This window comes from Cariama cristata, unplaced genomic scaffold, assembly GCF_000690535.1.
Source record: "Cariama cristata isolate BGI_N322 unplaced genomic scaffold, ASM69053v1 scaffold2034, whole genome shotgun sequence".
Taxonomy (NCBI): domain Eukaryota; kingdom Metazoa; phylum Chordata; class Aves; order Cariamiformes; family Cariamidae; genus Cariama; species Cariama cristata.
Window position 1 is genome coordinate 1 of NW_009612179.1, and position 15929 is coordinate 15929.

The 15929-nt window shown below is 38.8% G+C and overlaps 1 protein-coding gene across 1 annotated transcript in view; it reads left to right on the forward strand.

Annotated features, from left to right (window-relative positions):
• The first annotated feature begins 240 nt into the window (after positions 1-240).
• Positions 241-15929, forward strand: part of PGM5 (phosphoglucomutase 5) — a 73262-nt gene continuing 57573 nt past the window's right edge. The window contains exons 1-4 of the mRNA XM_009698502.1: positions 241-336; positions 8031-8193; positions 10443-10589; positions 13347-13472. Of these exons, the coding sequence (XP_009696804.1) occupies positions 241-336; positions 8031-8193; positions 10443-10589; positions 13347-13472 (532 nt within the window). The remainder of the gene's footprint in view (positions 337-8030; positions 8194-10442; positions 10590-13346; positions 13473-15929) is intronic.

Below are 15929 nucleotides of genomic sequence, written 5' to 3' on the forward strand. Positions count from 1 at the left end.
GGCGAGGGAGCGCGGAGCAGTCCCGTAGGAACGGGGGAGAGGTGTTAATGCCATAACCAGGGCAGCGCTGAATACACAAATAAAAATAAGACCAACTTAGCGTCCGGCTGTGTTTTAGTGATCTGCACGTCTGATGCCCGAGTCAGCCCCGCCATTCACGCCGTACTGCAAGGCTTGGCGTGGCTGGGTTTATCCGTGTATAACGGAGGTGATCGTGATAACCTCGGGAGACTGCTGGCCATGCCGTACTGTTTCACACCTTATTTTAAACTGAGGCAGGAATGGGAGCTGAAAAACACAGTTGGCTCTGTGGGAGGAAATGTAGCAGAGTTAAAAGTAAGTGTGTGGGAAACAAAGGTGTCAGATGTGTATCTGCTGCTCAGGATTTTTAAAAAATATTCAAGGAAAATGGTACTGAAGCAAGGGGAATTCAGCATTTTGGCTGCATCTTAAGAAAGTAATTGTTCTTCTCTGTTGTTCATTTGTGAACAAACGGCAATGCAGAAAGATAACAGTGGCAAATATCTCTGTGATCAGATGGGTTACAGCTTTTCTTGTGTGGTTTTGAAAATGGGAAAGAACTCAGGAAGAAAACTGATGTCTTCTTACAGATTCATGTGTCGGTGTGTCTGTACAGAAAGCTGGAAATACCAGCTAATGTAGGCTTGAAGTTTCTACTTCAAATCAGAGTTGAAGCCGCCGTCTCCCATTATGATGGCTAAATTGATTCTCCAGATCTGGCAAAAGAAGTGATACAATTTTGTAGTTTTTTTGGTAGTGAATTTACTTTTTCCTAAGTTTTTTCAAAAGGTCTGTTCTTTAAATGCAGCCTTATTTTATAACCAGGAGATCTTTCAGCTTTGAAGCGAATCTCCACATATGTCTGAATTTTCCCTTGCTGATTTATTGTCACATACAAGCTATATGGATTAGCCAGCCTGGTATAAATAATGAGCGTTTTAAATTAATTTCTAAAGCACGTTCTCACAACGCTGATGCCTATGAAGCAGATGCTGAGTGATACCTGAGATTTCAGAGGGACTGGCTTTGTTACTTACTAGCTAGCTTTTGCAAACTCGCCATTCACGCAGGGGCTTGGTAGAGGCCAGGGCTTATGTGGCCCAAGGTGTGAGGAGGGCTGTCGGGGGGGACACACTGGTGAAGGTGAGGATGCTGGTGAGGGTAGTGTGGTGGTGTTTTGTCCGCAGCGGCAGGGAGGGAGCATAGAGCAGGGGGAGCGGGCTGGTGTGTGGGGCGTTGGGAGGAAGGTAGGATGGGGCCAGGAGGAGTGCTGCTCCCCAGCCCCTTCCCACAGTGGAGAAAGCGTCACCGCTGTAATTGTACCTGTTCACCAGGCGATATAAAGCGCGGCAGCAGCTAACGCAAGAGCCCTGCAGCAAGAGTTGCCCTGCCGAGGCTGAGGTCCTTGTCTCCTGCACACTGGCAGGAGCTGTGGGTTGCAGTGACAAGGTGACCACAAGGACTGAGGTGCTGAGGAAGACAAGAAGTTTAGAGTTCAGAAGACCAAGGGCTTGTCAGCCAGGTTATGCTGTGTTAAGGACTCCTTCCTGACTGATTTTTCCCTGTCAGCTTTACCTCCTTCCTGCTGCTTCTGTCACTCTCCCCATTTTGCTCTGTTTCCCCTGAAGATCAGGTCTTTTTGACCTCAGAAGATTCCCAGTTTGACGTGTTTCTGGCACCTTGCTGTAGTAGTGCTTCCACTTTCTTAAGCTACTGCAAGTTTCTTGGAAACATAGTTTCTCCCTAGTGTTTTCCGAAGCCAAAGCCCAAGCTTTTCTGCTCACAGTTCCCACAAATGTCTGAATTCAAGCATGATACTCTTACTCATGGCACAGTCCTCACAGATTCAGCAGGCCAGCTGGTGGAGTGCTGCTGGTACTGAAAGGACTTTCTATTTCCAAGTGCTAATGCTTCATCCCCTCACCATCCTCACTCTGCTCACCGTCACCCCCGATTCTCTCAAGCACACTGTAAATGCATAAGCCTCACATTTACTTAGCAAATACTGTTTGTATGTTTTATTCTTTGGCTGTTGAAGTACATCTGCTGGGAAAATATCTAAACCTCCCTGAAGGCATTGTTTAGTGCTGCTCTATGTAAGTAGGAAGAGAGAAAGGGGGTACTCCCGAGGGCAAAGATCTCTCCCTTTGGATGAGGTTAATGTCGTTAGAAGGCATATAGCCAGTATCACAAGGAAAGGAGTGAGCTGGCGTAGGCAGGACTGGATGAAATGGTGTGGAAGCCTTGAAGTTGCATTCAAAACCTTTAGCCACCCCAGAGTGCCAGGAGAGGGATAGCCATGTAGTGCTGATAAACTGAACTTGAATCTCCTTCCTGGAAGACACATACTGAGTGTTATGGTTAATTGTGCCTGCTGAGTACAAAAATAAAAGGGATTTTCTATTATCAACTGTAGATGTATTGCCCTTTAGAGTTGCTAGGTTCCTCTTGTTCTAATTTGGTGACTCATAACACATTCCCCCTGCGTCAACAGCCTAGCACAGTTGGCATAGGCCCCAGGACAAGGAATGAGATGAGGCCCCCTGCCCGGTCAGCTTGCCCTGCCTTCTTCTCATCTTCAGTCCCTCTGGCTCATGCCTTCCAGCTTGGGGTTGCAGGTACACACTCCACAACTATAACCTGTGTAGGCTTACGCTGGTGGCAATAGCTACAGGGTGGTCCATGCTGTGCAACTGTAATCAGCGTGTGCTCCATCAGATGCTCGTGTTCGGAGCTGAAGGTGGCTAGCCAGGGTCTCCCTTCGATGAGTCACACAGCTGGGGCTGTTGCAAACACATTTGGGTAAGGGACTGCATGTCATGGGAGGGTGGGGGAGTGTGAGGAAAGCAGATAGAGGTCCTGTACCATTCTGGGTTGCAACAAGCAGTTTGGCAAAGTGGGGTGATAGGTGGGTATCTGAGGTTCAGTTTCCCTTTTCACCTGTGTCCTGTCAGTAGCAGTGTCTTTGTAGCTTGATGTCTTTAAGAACTGAGGTAAAAGGCTACATCATTTATAATACAGTTCCACTGCAAATTAAATGCAAGTATCCCATTAGACCCATTAACTGCATGTGGTGTCTCGTTTTTGATGCAAAGTTTAGGATAGGCCTAAATGAGAAACTGCTATGTGTGAGTCTCAGTGGCAGTTCAGAAGCTGATGATCGTACTCTGAATATGGAAAGTCATAGCAACATCCTAGAGAGATCACGGAGTATTGCTGGTAATGCTGTAGAAGTCTGAGATGGCAAAGCGTTTTCCAGTTGTCTTCTTTATAATACCATGTTGTTTTTATTTTCCATGGTCTTCCATGCAAATCTTGCCCTCCCTCCCTGGACCTGTATGATTGATATATTTGCTTCTATGTTGAGTGTGGCGCTTAGTCATCTTTAGGATATTGTAGTAAAAGATAGGAAGGCAGAGCCCTGTGCTGTCCAGGATATAATCTGCCTTCTTCATATTCTTTCAAGTTTAATTGACTGAGGCATGTGAGACATTACTGGGAAAAATAATTAAAAAAAGCATTAAGTGTCTCCATGATAATCAACTGAATCATCTGAAAATGCACAGCTGCAAGTGGTAATATCGCATAAAAATGTTCTTGTAAAGTGCTTGTTAGGGTGACTATTCTTTCAGCTGTAACAATTTGCTGAGGATCATGGTCTTTGTTTCTGCTGTTGCTACTAAAAGCAGAGTGACAAAATAGAACATGTCACAGGGGCACAGTATTAGAAGAGATATTACATGCCTGTGAACTCGTAGCCATGCAAGTTTTTGAATTCCAAAGATAATCTTTCCATGCTATGAAACTGTCCAAGATTTTCAGAAGGATATTACTGGAACTTTAATTGTGAGTCAGTACATGAACATTATTTGGGTACTGTTTTAGCGCAGATTGCAAGAAGTCTGTAAATGTGTTCGTTACTTAAAATTAATTAAATGTCAGCTTAGTTTTTGGTTCAGAGACAAAATGAACAGCTTCTGGGCCAAGAGAGCACGAGGTTGTGCATTCTTGCCACGGGAATGAAGAGAGCAGAGGAAGATGGGTAGCATGTGTACTCTTCTAAGGTCTGCACTGTCCTCAGGGAGTTTTGTAGAAGTACTGAAGACCTTCATATAAAGTGAAGCTGTTGCAAATAAAATATCAGTGTATCATTCATGTAATTTCACTTTCAACATCCTTAATTTAGAATACTAAATATTGCTGTAATTCTATAGTATAGAAATTAGTATAATAAATAATATTTCTATAGTATAGAAATAATAGCCCTGTGACAAGTGCTGAAGGCAAAGCAAATTACTCCTTTCATATTAATTCTGGGCATCCAGAAAAATGGGAAAACTGGTTTATGCAACATCTGTTGAACAGGAAAAAAATGAAAATGTGGTGAAGAGATAATGCCAGGTTATTTGTGCATTCTGAATAATCTAAGTATTCTACTTATTTGAAAAAAACTGTTTTGGTGTGCATGAAGGCAAAAATCTAAACCTCACTAGTTTAGATTTAGAAGTACAGAGAACATGTGCTCATGATAAGCCTGTATGCAAGTATAAATGCATTTATACTTGAATACCTCAAGACAAATTCACTGTTGTTGTTTTCAGGCGTTTTGCAAAATGTGAGTCCTGTCATCTTCCTTTTGCTTACCAGTACCCAATACTGTTTTAAGAGCTGGCACCCATTTCTGACAGCTGTATTTGGAAGATTGAGTCATTGCTCTAGCTTTCTACATGCTTCATAGTTTAAAAAAGGGAGAGACAATATTCTAAACAAACATTTTCAGTATTTGTTTTCATCATGCTATTCTTTCCATAATAAAGGTACATGGGCAGACGGTTGTATAGACTGGAAGAGACTTTGTTAAAGTCTGTTTCCCGATATTCTGTGTTTTTTCTAATGCTTCAGTAAAGTTGGCAGTAGTGATTAAAAGACAGCATAAATACAACAGTCTTGCAAGAAATGGCATGTTGTCCAAAAGCTGCTCATGGACTGAAAAGAAGCCATAAAAGGACGCACTCAAATTCAGAACAATTTGAAAAAAAAATGTCTGTTTCTCTTTCAAATTATTTGCGTGGCACTGGTTTAAAAAAACCCAGTAAATTATGTGGCTAGTAGAAAGTTTTCTTTCTTGAGCTTGGTTCTTGAAGTGTGTCAAAGCATGTGCTAGAGCTCCTAGTGATTTCAGTGCCTCTCCTGATGGATGGAGTTTTACCCCATGCATTTTCTGAGGTAAAAGTGTATCTGTCAGTTGTCAGCCCACAGCAACTGGAAATGCTTCTGCTTTAAAAAAAAAAAAAAGAGGTCTTCCTTGTTCCACAATGTAGGAATTGTATTTCTATGCTAACAAGCAGGGTTGTATAGAAAGTATTTTTGAACTAGTTTCTTATTCAAAACAGTTGAATGAATAAAACGTAAACGTAGCATTTGGAGATTTAAGAGTTTTAAAAGATGGGAAGAACTTTACACAAATGTGAAGAAGTTGTATCAGTAAGAGAGATATCAATTTTGTTCTGCAATCATTGAAATAACATTTAATCAGCTGCTTCAGTTGGCTTGGAAGTAGGAGTGGAGGACATATACCTTTATTGTTTCTCCTAAGGTCTGTAAATTATGATAAATTGAGAGATATACAAAATCACATGCTGTAAATTACTGCTTAGTTTTACCTTCAGTGAGAAGCAAGAGTGGGAATGCAGGAGAGACATAAAGTCAGAAAGCGATACAGAAACTCGCAAGGAAAAGCTGCCACAGCGCAGAAGCATAACGTTTAATCCCTTCTTCAAGGAAGACTGTGTTTACTGGTATGTTTTGTTCCACAAATAATCAAAGGTATTTATGTTATAGTCAGTATCAGGTTCTATAATAAGGAAGATGGTATTGCTCTTAATCATTCAGTTGTAGGTTAATGAAACTGTATTGTTAGGCTTAAATAGGAAATAAATTGTTCAGTACCACTGAGGTGAGCAGAAATTAGTTTCAGCTGTCTGGTATATGTGTTAGCTGTATATATACCTCACCCTCACCAACTGACCATGTCAGTGGAAACGCTGCTTTAAAACAATCTGTTGAAATAGAAAATGTGGATTCTGCTGATTTGCATTTTTTCTCCTGGAAAGGGTACTTGTTCTCCCTGGAAAATATTTTCATTGTAGTAGAAAAATGAGAAACCAAAATTCTTTGTTTCTTAACTTTTTCTTTTTTCATTTCCTTCAGAATTTTTCCAACTTAGGAGAAAAAAAAGACAGTGAAATAAAACATTTTCCCAATAGTAGCAAGAGCAGGTTAAATGAACCTTGAAGCTTTTCCATGAACTGTACTTATAATTTTGATACCTTTCCTGTTTTCTGGCAACAATCTATAGGCTTCAAAATTGTCTGCAAAAACTGTGAAAAGAGAACCAGGCAGACAAACAGTCATCGTATCATCAGATCTTAAGGTAGAAACCTCAGTTAATAGACTGTGTTGTTCTGCACATTTTTAAAAATTTGAAAGCAGATCTTGTAATTCTCAGTGAAAGAGAAATGGCTAACCATAATTTGTGCTTTGTGAGGGTTAGCAAAAAACAGCTTGTGCTTACTTCAGAAGTTGGTCATTTCAATGTAGAAATCTTTGGTTTTTTTATTAAAATAGTTCACAAAAAGAGGCTGAATAAATCATCTATTAATCCTCTGCCTTTCTGAAATTATTTGGAACCCCACTTCTAAATAACCGTTAAGGGCCACACAGAAGTGCTGGACCCAGAAGGAGGTCATCTGTATATGAAGGGAGAGCTCTTTACGGAAAGGAGGCAGGTAGTGACATCTCCTGTGCTGTTGCTTTCCCACACAGATAGTAGAGCTGTCGAATCTCCCTCAAACTAGAGAAGAAAGAAATCTGAGGTTGAACTCGCGGACTGCTTTTAGATGGGGAGTGGGAAGGATTCAGTATTCTGCCTCTCTCTGTCTCCCTTCCCCTACCCCTTGCCTCCTTCCCAAACTACTACTCAATAGTGGTGAGGTTTTTTTTGTTGTTGTTTGTTTGTTTTTAAAGTGAGGACATTAAAAAACCCCAAACTTCGGCAATATCCTTTTAAGCTCCATATGTAGCTGCCTCAGTTCTTATCGGTGACACCAACCTCCCCTTTTCCCCTTCTTTTTTTTGTATCTGCCTGTTTCCCAGGAACTGGAACTCTTTCGTATTTCTTTGTAAATACATTTCTGGTTGGCTTCTAGATTATTTATGTTCAGCTGAAACTGCAGTATCTGTGTAGGGGATGAAGGCAGGGTTTTGAAATTGTAACCTTGCAGTGGAACTGCACATAATACCAAACACATTGAGTCAGTGTTTAATAGTACCACCTGAAAGCTTTTTTTACTTTAAGAATGGTGGGAACTTCCCCTGCTCAGCTGTGCCCTGGGAAATACACCCTCTTCGTCTGGAATAGTCAAGGAGTCACTGATGGCTGGAGGAGGAGCAATACTTTTATAGGGCAGGACATCCAAGGGTGTCTTAGTAATAGAAATGTGACTTGCAGAGACTACAGGTCCTCGTATGAAGTGGTATTTGTGATTGCATTGAAAGGCTGCTCCATGAAAGGCAATTTGCTTGCTGTTCTCTTTTATGCTAATTAAAATCCCAGTCAACCCTGTAAACTGCATCCACACAGTCAGCCCTAAATTATATTGATATTTGAGGGGGTTTGTGGGGAAATCTGGAGAGGTTTAATAGCAGGATCACAGCCCAGTGCTATGCTTGGGAGCTTTGCAAATCACTGCCATGGCTGTGGTCTTGCTTTACTGTCAGTACACAGGCCACTGGAGTTCAACGTGCCAGGATACAATATTTTTTGTCAGCACTCCAGATTAGCATGCAACCAACTCATGCATGTATATTTCTCTGCAAAAGAACAGGTTCCATGCTGGCACTTTACAATTTCTGTCCTATACCTGTATAGCTATGTGTGTGTGTGTTTATTTATTAATTTTCAAAAGTTTAGTACCATTCAGAGTACTTTGACTTCCTTTTCCACCTAGATCGGCAGATTGGTTATTGGACAGAATGGTATCTTATCCACACCTGCTGTTTCATGTATCATCCGAAAGATTAAAGCAGCTGGTGGAATTATTCTAACAGCTAGCCACAGTCCTGGGGGACCTGGAGGAGAGTTTGGAGTCAAGTTTGAGGTTGCAAATGGAGGTAGGTTTTTTTGTAATAGCACATTACAACGTTGCATCTCTGTATGATGAAAATACGCTGACAAGGATAATTAGCTGACTTCATGTGTTTTTCATTTATTCTGTTAAAACTATGAAGAACATATACATACCTTTTTTTCTTTTTTGGTAATAGGAATGTATTTGTTTACATGGGTCTGTACAATAAGCATTAAATGTTCACTGGAGTCCTTGTGGTAGTTGTAAGATTTCTATAAATAACAGGTTTGCCATCCCATTTTTATAGCGTTTTATGTAGTCTACCAGATCATTGTAACAGTTCTGATCCTTTTATAAAGATGCCTCTGAGGGACCTCTGTTTTGCTCATGTTTCTGTGTTGCTTCTCTTGTCATTTACTTTAAAGTGTGTAATTTCAGAAGTGCTGTAAGCAGTATAACTAATTGTCTTGAATGGAAGAAAGCACTTCTCATGTTTACCCAGGAAATAACTGCTCTTATCCAGAGAGAGAGTTGTGACATTTTAACTATTGCAGTTCCACTGCTGAATAATGGAATTTGTGCATATAGCTAATGTCTTGTTTTCCAAAATTGCCAAGCCAACACATAGAGGTATGTTATACATTACATATGTTTTATGTTATAGATCTGTGTACACCCATAAAACATCATAGTGACACTGGCTGACATCTTGTATACCTCACACATGTAGAGGCTTTCCATCTGAAAAAAATGAAAGTGCTTTTAAAATAATGTTTCCTTCCCCATTTTGAAGGTGGGAGAGCTTGAGAAGGGCATGTTTCTCCCTTGTTCCTTGTTTAATTGAAAAACATGCATCTTTAAACCAGTGTGATTTTATAAACAGAATAGGCTTGAATCCCAGAGAGATTAAAGGACTGTGTAAGGTCAGATAGTGAGAAAGCCAGTCACAGCACAAACATACCAGAGCCAAGCCATTAGATGCATTAGCACCCTATAAACTTTAAAACACCGCATACACCTAAAATCTATTTGATGAGTAGCGGTGGAGTATTCTTTTTAGTGTACTTTGCCTTTTTAAAGAAAATTCAAACAGGCTATTAAGCTTTAAATATCAAACACTCCTCAAGCACAGGTCACAAAGTTCACTTATTTATGATAATCAGCAGGGACAAAATGAAAGGTAGGTGGTTTAAGTTGCAGCTGAGAAAATGGGGGTTAAGTATTAGGGAAGGCTTTTGAACTAAGAGGATGATTAGGGACCATGACAAGCTCCTAGAGAAGGCTATTGTTGTGCATTCTCTCTCAGTCTATTTCGCACTAATCTATGTGGCAAAGCTGTGCTGAATATAGCAGCATTGCTAGGGGAGTGGGAAGTTAGCACTGAAGAGACAGAGGCTTTGGATTAGGAGAGAGACCATGTAAAAGAGAATAAAGGAAGTAATTTTTCAGAATGGAAGTGTGGCTTTAGTGTAAGCAATGAAAAGTCAGATAAAGCCGAAAAGACTTTTGTTGTAACTCTTGCACTGCATATGGCATAGCTCATCCGGTAATTTTTGCATCAAGCCTGCAGCTTTTATTTGAGTGACAGTAAATCTTTAAAAATAGAACCAATCTTCAGGACTCGGCAATAAAAGTAATGCACAACTAAGATGTGATTTCTATTTCTGGATGACATAACTGTTCCAGGTCATAATTGCTTGTTAAGCAGTTAAGGTATTTTGAATTCTAACAAAGATGCATTTCATTAAGCTGTTGGAGGAAAACTGCAAGAGAATATCACTGTCAAACTAGTAAGACTTTTTAAAATTAGAATTAGGTCTAATGAAATAATGTGAAACACAAAGCTATCTCACATCTACAAGTTTGCATTTGCAGAAAGCCCTATGAAACAGCAGAAACTGCTACTGATGGACAGGCTTTTGTTTAATACGTTTGTTGAGATTCAATGTAGAATAAAAAATGGCAGTCTTTGAGCAATAAACCCAAAGAAAGATGGATGTGGATTTTTTGGTTCCCTCATCCCCTCTCTCTACCCTGGATAATGATTGATTGAAATACTGTCTGTGAATCAAAATGTTGTGAGTAACACACTGTATTTCCGTGTTAAATTTTTTCAAAAAATGTTTTAAACCTGTGTTCCACTGAAAGAAAAGACCTGATTTACTATAGTTCTTTGGGTTTATTACTTAATAACTCAAATATATTCAGAAAAATGTTTGCTATAGCACTCACTTTTTAAGTAGGGAATCTTAATTTTAAAAAAAAGACCCACCACATTCTTTTTTCTTACAGGACCTGCTCCAGATATAGTTTCAGATAAAATCTATCAAATCAGCAAAACCTTGGAGGAGTATGCCATTTGTCCTGATCTCAGAGTTGATTTATCACGCCTAGGAAGACAAGAGTTTGATCTGGAGAACAAATTCAAACCTTTCCGAGGTATCAGTGTGTGCTTTTATGCATGTTATATCCATTGATTCTGAATATTAGAGTTGCTGCAAAATGATAATGGGTAATTATTGAAACAGAACTTTAAATCTTCAAAATGCCTTGCTACAAGTTCTCAAAATATTAGGCAGTATAGGTGTTGCGTTTGTTTTGCACATAAGGAAGCTGAGTTATGGATTTCTAAGTGCATCAGGCCTTATTTAGCCAAATACCTTTGCCAAATATATGTGCTTAGGCTTGCTAGTAGTTAAACACCAAACACAAACATTTTTGGACTAGGAATGGTTTCCTCATGGAAGTCTAATCAACAAAAGAGTTTGTGGGAGTCTCAGTTTATTCATTCTTTGCTCACACTTTCTGAAAAATTATCAGATGTGTAAGGCACTCTATATCCAGTGACTCCAAATGTAAAGGGGGTGCTTAAGCATATGTTTCATTTTAAACACGTGAATACTTCTGTGCCTACACTTGATCTAAAATGAGCTAACACAGCCATTTTGTGCTGAAGGAGTCAGAAGCAAAGGAAGGGGTCCAGACAGTATTTCAAATGGTTTAAAACTGTGAGTGACCTCAAGAACTCTTCCGTATTCCTGATGTCCTAGAACTAAAGCCAGTTTATTTTCCACCAAAACATTATATTTTAAGCCAAAGTACATTTTGATAAATAAAGGTTTTGATTAAAAAAAATTCTTAAATTACAATTTTTTTTGATTGCAAAGAATATGTTTGGCTTTTTAGGCAGTCCAAAAGCAAGGAAAATTCAGCTCCAGCACCACTCTGGAACCATATGATTGCCACAGTTTTAAATTTTACTTTCTCAACTTTTTAATCTCTCCAGATTGTATTTTTCTAAATGAAAATGAGACAAACCTTCCCCCCCCCCCCCCCCAAGTAGTATTAAAATAGATTAAAAAGAACTGCAATTTATCTTAATGTTTTTCTAAGGAAAAATCATTTCCCAGTCATCTTTTCCCTGAATACATCATCCTGGGACAGTAGAGCTGCCAGGGATCCCTGCTGAAGCAATGTAATTAGTTTACAAGTGCATGAATAAGTATAGTTTGCACAGATCTGAATGCAGAGTGAAAATGCAGAAAGAATGAAAATAATTTAAAAAGTATATTAAGATACTGTCTGATATATTTAAAACTTGTACTTTTTCGGTTGTATGAACTAACTCCTGTGAATCAAGGCTACAGAGGTGTTGAAGCAACTGAGAGTAAACCAGTTGGGTTTGGCAGGAACTAAAATAATTTTTAGACTTTAATCCTACATGCACTTTATCTTGTGCATGTATGAGCAGCTCCACTGAAGTTGAGGCGTTTGTTCGTATGTGTAAGGCTTAGAGCCTACTTAAACATCATTAGGAGCAGGGCATAGAAGATATGCAGTGATGTAATTTTAGTGAATCCTTGAGACTTTCAACATATACCATAGAATTAACTAGTTTTCAAATAGGTGTTACAGGTTGATTTTCAGCCTTGACAACCTTTTTTTTTGTTTCTCCATTAAAGTGTATTTTCACAATCTATCCTAAGTGTTTTTCTCAGTCTCAAAAAATGTCCATGTCATTTTCATGTTTTCATAAAGAAGAACATTAGGGTCAGGTCAGTGTTTCTGAGGAAAACTGGCTGATATTCTAAGTAATAATTTAACTTCTAACTAAAATATTTCAAGGTACTAATTTAACCAGATAAAAAGACATTTGTATAACATATGCTTTTTAATTTAATCAGGAAAAGTAATACATTCCGAGATGACTGAGAAGCATGGCTTTTGACAGTTGTTTGGTAATTGCTTTCATTATGACAGAGCTACTTTCATTAATTCATTTTAGCTTAATATTTTACATCCAAAAGAAGTAGAAAAACTGTAGCTGTCTGCTTTTATGAATTTAGAATTCAAATCAGGAAGACCTTAGCAAAAAACAGGTGTTGTATCTGAGTGTAACTTTCCTAAATCAGTGAGATATAAAATGCAGAAGTATAGTTGTAGATTGACAGCAAACTAGAGACAGATATTCCAGGTTCCAAAACTGAGAAGAACAGGCTGTGTGTCTTCTCTGGTGGAATGGTGCAGATAGATACAGCTGTCAGATAGAAGAAGAGAACGTGTGTCTTCACGGACATCTTCCATCCTCTGAGAATAAACTTGTTTAGCTTGAAAAGTAGTTCAGTGATGGTCTCAAGTTGCACCAGGGGAGGTTCAGTTGGATATTGGGAAGAACTGTAAGAGTTGTTAAGCATTGGAAGGGGCTCCCCAGCGAGGTGGTGGACTCACCATCCCTGGAGGTGTTCAAAAAACATTTAGATGTGGCGCTTCAAGACATGGTGCAATAGGTTTAGTGGGCATGGCGGCATTGCGTATACGGTTGGACTTGATGGTCTTTGAGGTCTCTTGCAACCATAATGATTCTATGGTTCAGTGAACGATAAATAAAGAGTTTACTTTGATATAATGTACTCTTCTGAATGTTTTCAGTGAAACAGGAACTGTCAACTTACATTATCTCTGCAGTCCTTTAGCAAGCAAAACTGTTGATCTTTGCAAGGCTTAAAGCTTGATGGTAGCCACAATGAAATCAGTGGAAGTCTTTAACTTTGCCTCTATGAACTTCAGAGCAAATCCATATTATGTAGAGGCTGCACACTCTGATTTTAGTTCAGGTGCATAGCTAGTGGAAGTGTACTAAAAGAGATACTTTCCATGTGTGAACTGTAGTGATTTTTTTCTGCCTATTTTTTCTAGTGGAAATTGTGGATTCTGTGGATATCTACCTCAATCTCCTTCGAAGTATCTTTGACTTCAATGCGATCAGAAATTTGCTGACTGGACCCAACCAGATTAAAATAAGGATTGATGCCATGAATGGAGGTATGAACTTAAGTTGTTATCCGGATAAAATTGTAGGTACACAGTTTCCCAGTAAAGATGATACACTGCAATAATTTCCCAATAAAGGTACAACTTATAAAAGTCAGACTTTTGAGTAAGGTTAAGGATTATCACAAAGGATATGAACATTATACTAGTAACAAAGGCAATTTAACAAAGAATTAGGTCCCTTATTAGACAAAGAGGTTTATCTTTCTTGATAAAGAGTTGAAGGCATATGTGTCCAGTAAATGTTCTCTTTCTGCATTTGGAGGCAAGCAGGATGAGGTAATCTTGCCATGAGAGGGTGATGAAGTATGTTGCAGTGTGCAGTAACCAAGAAGGTTACAAGGCAGCCTCTACTGAGGGTAAATTCTAAATGGTATAAATTGCACCCAAGAGCCCTTAAAGAGTTGGCTGAGACCTCTTTCTCACTAACTGTTAAAAAATTTCGGTGTACTGGGCGCAAGATGAAAGAAAGTGTCACAAAAGACAGCAAGGGAACCAGTTTTGTGCCAATATTAAAAAATTATAAGAGGTGTCACTTGAGGAAACCTAGATCAGTACAACAACTATCTTAGGCTATGTCATGAAAAAGTAAATACAGATTTCTATAGATAATGACTTGAAGGGTAGGAATGTAAATAGTGCTGTTCAACATTATCTTATGGAATACGAATTCCATCAAACAAACCAGTTTTCATTATTTAATGGGATTACAAAAACAGACTGATAAAGGGAACTGTATAGACTTACAAAGCTTTTGTAAAGCATTTTGTCTAGTACAGTGTGATAGTCACTGTTCAAAAGATCATAGTGGGCATACAGTCAGTGTGATCACCCAGTTTTGCCAGGCTGTGGCGAAAGGGCAGGTGAGGTGTTGAACAATGCAGAGGGAGCAATGAGGAAGGCATTGCTTCCTGTCACTTACAGTACTGAAGAGAATGTTACTCAAATAATTTGTGGGACTCTGGTGTCCAGATCTATAATTGAGTGTTGAAAAATTTTACACGTGGTCAAAAAGATGCATAGTCGGGCTCAGGATTAGAAAAACTGATGCGTCACAAAAATTTTAAAGGACTGAATTTGTTTACTTTATTTACAAGGTGGTACAGAATTGACCTTATGACTTTGTATCTTCGTGGAGAAATAGCCATGCTATGACACATAGTACACATAGAAGTGTAAGTGTGTACAAGAATATTTGTTTATACAACAGAGAAATTTTTGTTTTTTTTTTTCTGCAGCAAAATTACTTCTCCATTTTCTGCTCCCAAAAAGTACCAAAAAGAATCAATAGTGAGAAGGTGGGGCCAGACAAATTAAAATTGAAATGTAGCTCACATGTTTATGGGTAACAGTGAATAACCACTGGAGCAGTTCACCAAAGATAGTTGGGGTTTGTCCTTCTCTTGGTGGCATCAGATCAAAAGACTTTCTGGATGAGATACATTAACCAAAAGTGAGTCCCGGCCACAATATAGCGAATGTTAGAGAGGACCACATGTGTACGTGGACAAACTGCCTTCTGAAGTTTGTTTTAGCTCTGCACTTCTGGAATATGCTTTTATGCCTGTAGACATTGATAGTTTAACATTGGCATAGAAAAGAGTAATTTTTCAGGAGTCCACTCTTGATAAGAACCTGAATCATTGTTTACTGTATATTTTACAGAATTAGCATCTAAATTTTCTTGAACACAAGTTTCTCACATAGCTTTGTCTCAGATTACAGTTGCCCCAGTTAGCAAGATTTGGGACTAATGTAGGAGAAAGAGAGAGCATGAGAGAGTGAGTAGTCACTCATGAATCTTTTACCTCTGAGTGATCTGTTCACACCTGCCTCAGGGATGCAGAGAGCTCAGTCAGTTATTAGTGTCCATTCAGCTGCTGAATGCATATAATAATTTTTATATACAATAGCATGAGCTGGGATCTTATTTGACCATATCTTTAGCAAAATAAAGAGATTATTTTGGAGTTAGTTTTAAGGAAGTTTTTATTTATTATCTACATGGTAGTAACTAAAATGTGTTAAAATGCTTTGGTGGGCAAACCTGTTGTAATTTTAGCATAAATTGGAATGTTGAAGTAAGTTTATTTCCCATTTGTATTCCCCTACTTTCTTTGCTATTATGTGTTAAACTGTTGTTTGCATTCCAAGACACATTAAATAGCATCTGATTTTTATTCCACTGAGAAAAAACCCTCTATGTGTACAATAATTTCTTTACTTAATTATGAGTAAATCAAACTTGCGTCTTTCACCATTCAGTGATTACTTTTTCACTTGTGGGGAACTGTGTTTTTAATGCTGAACTGCCAATTGAATATTTACTGGGAGGACAATCACATACTCCTCTGTGAAATAATAGTTTGGTTTTTGTTGCTACATGGATGTATAGAATTGCTGAAAGTATGTTTTGTATCAAGTCTCCATGGTACTGTGAAAAACTTG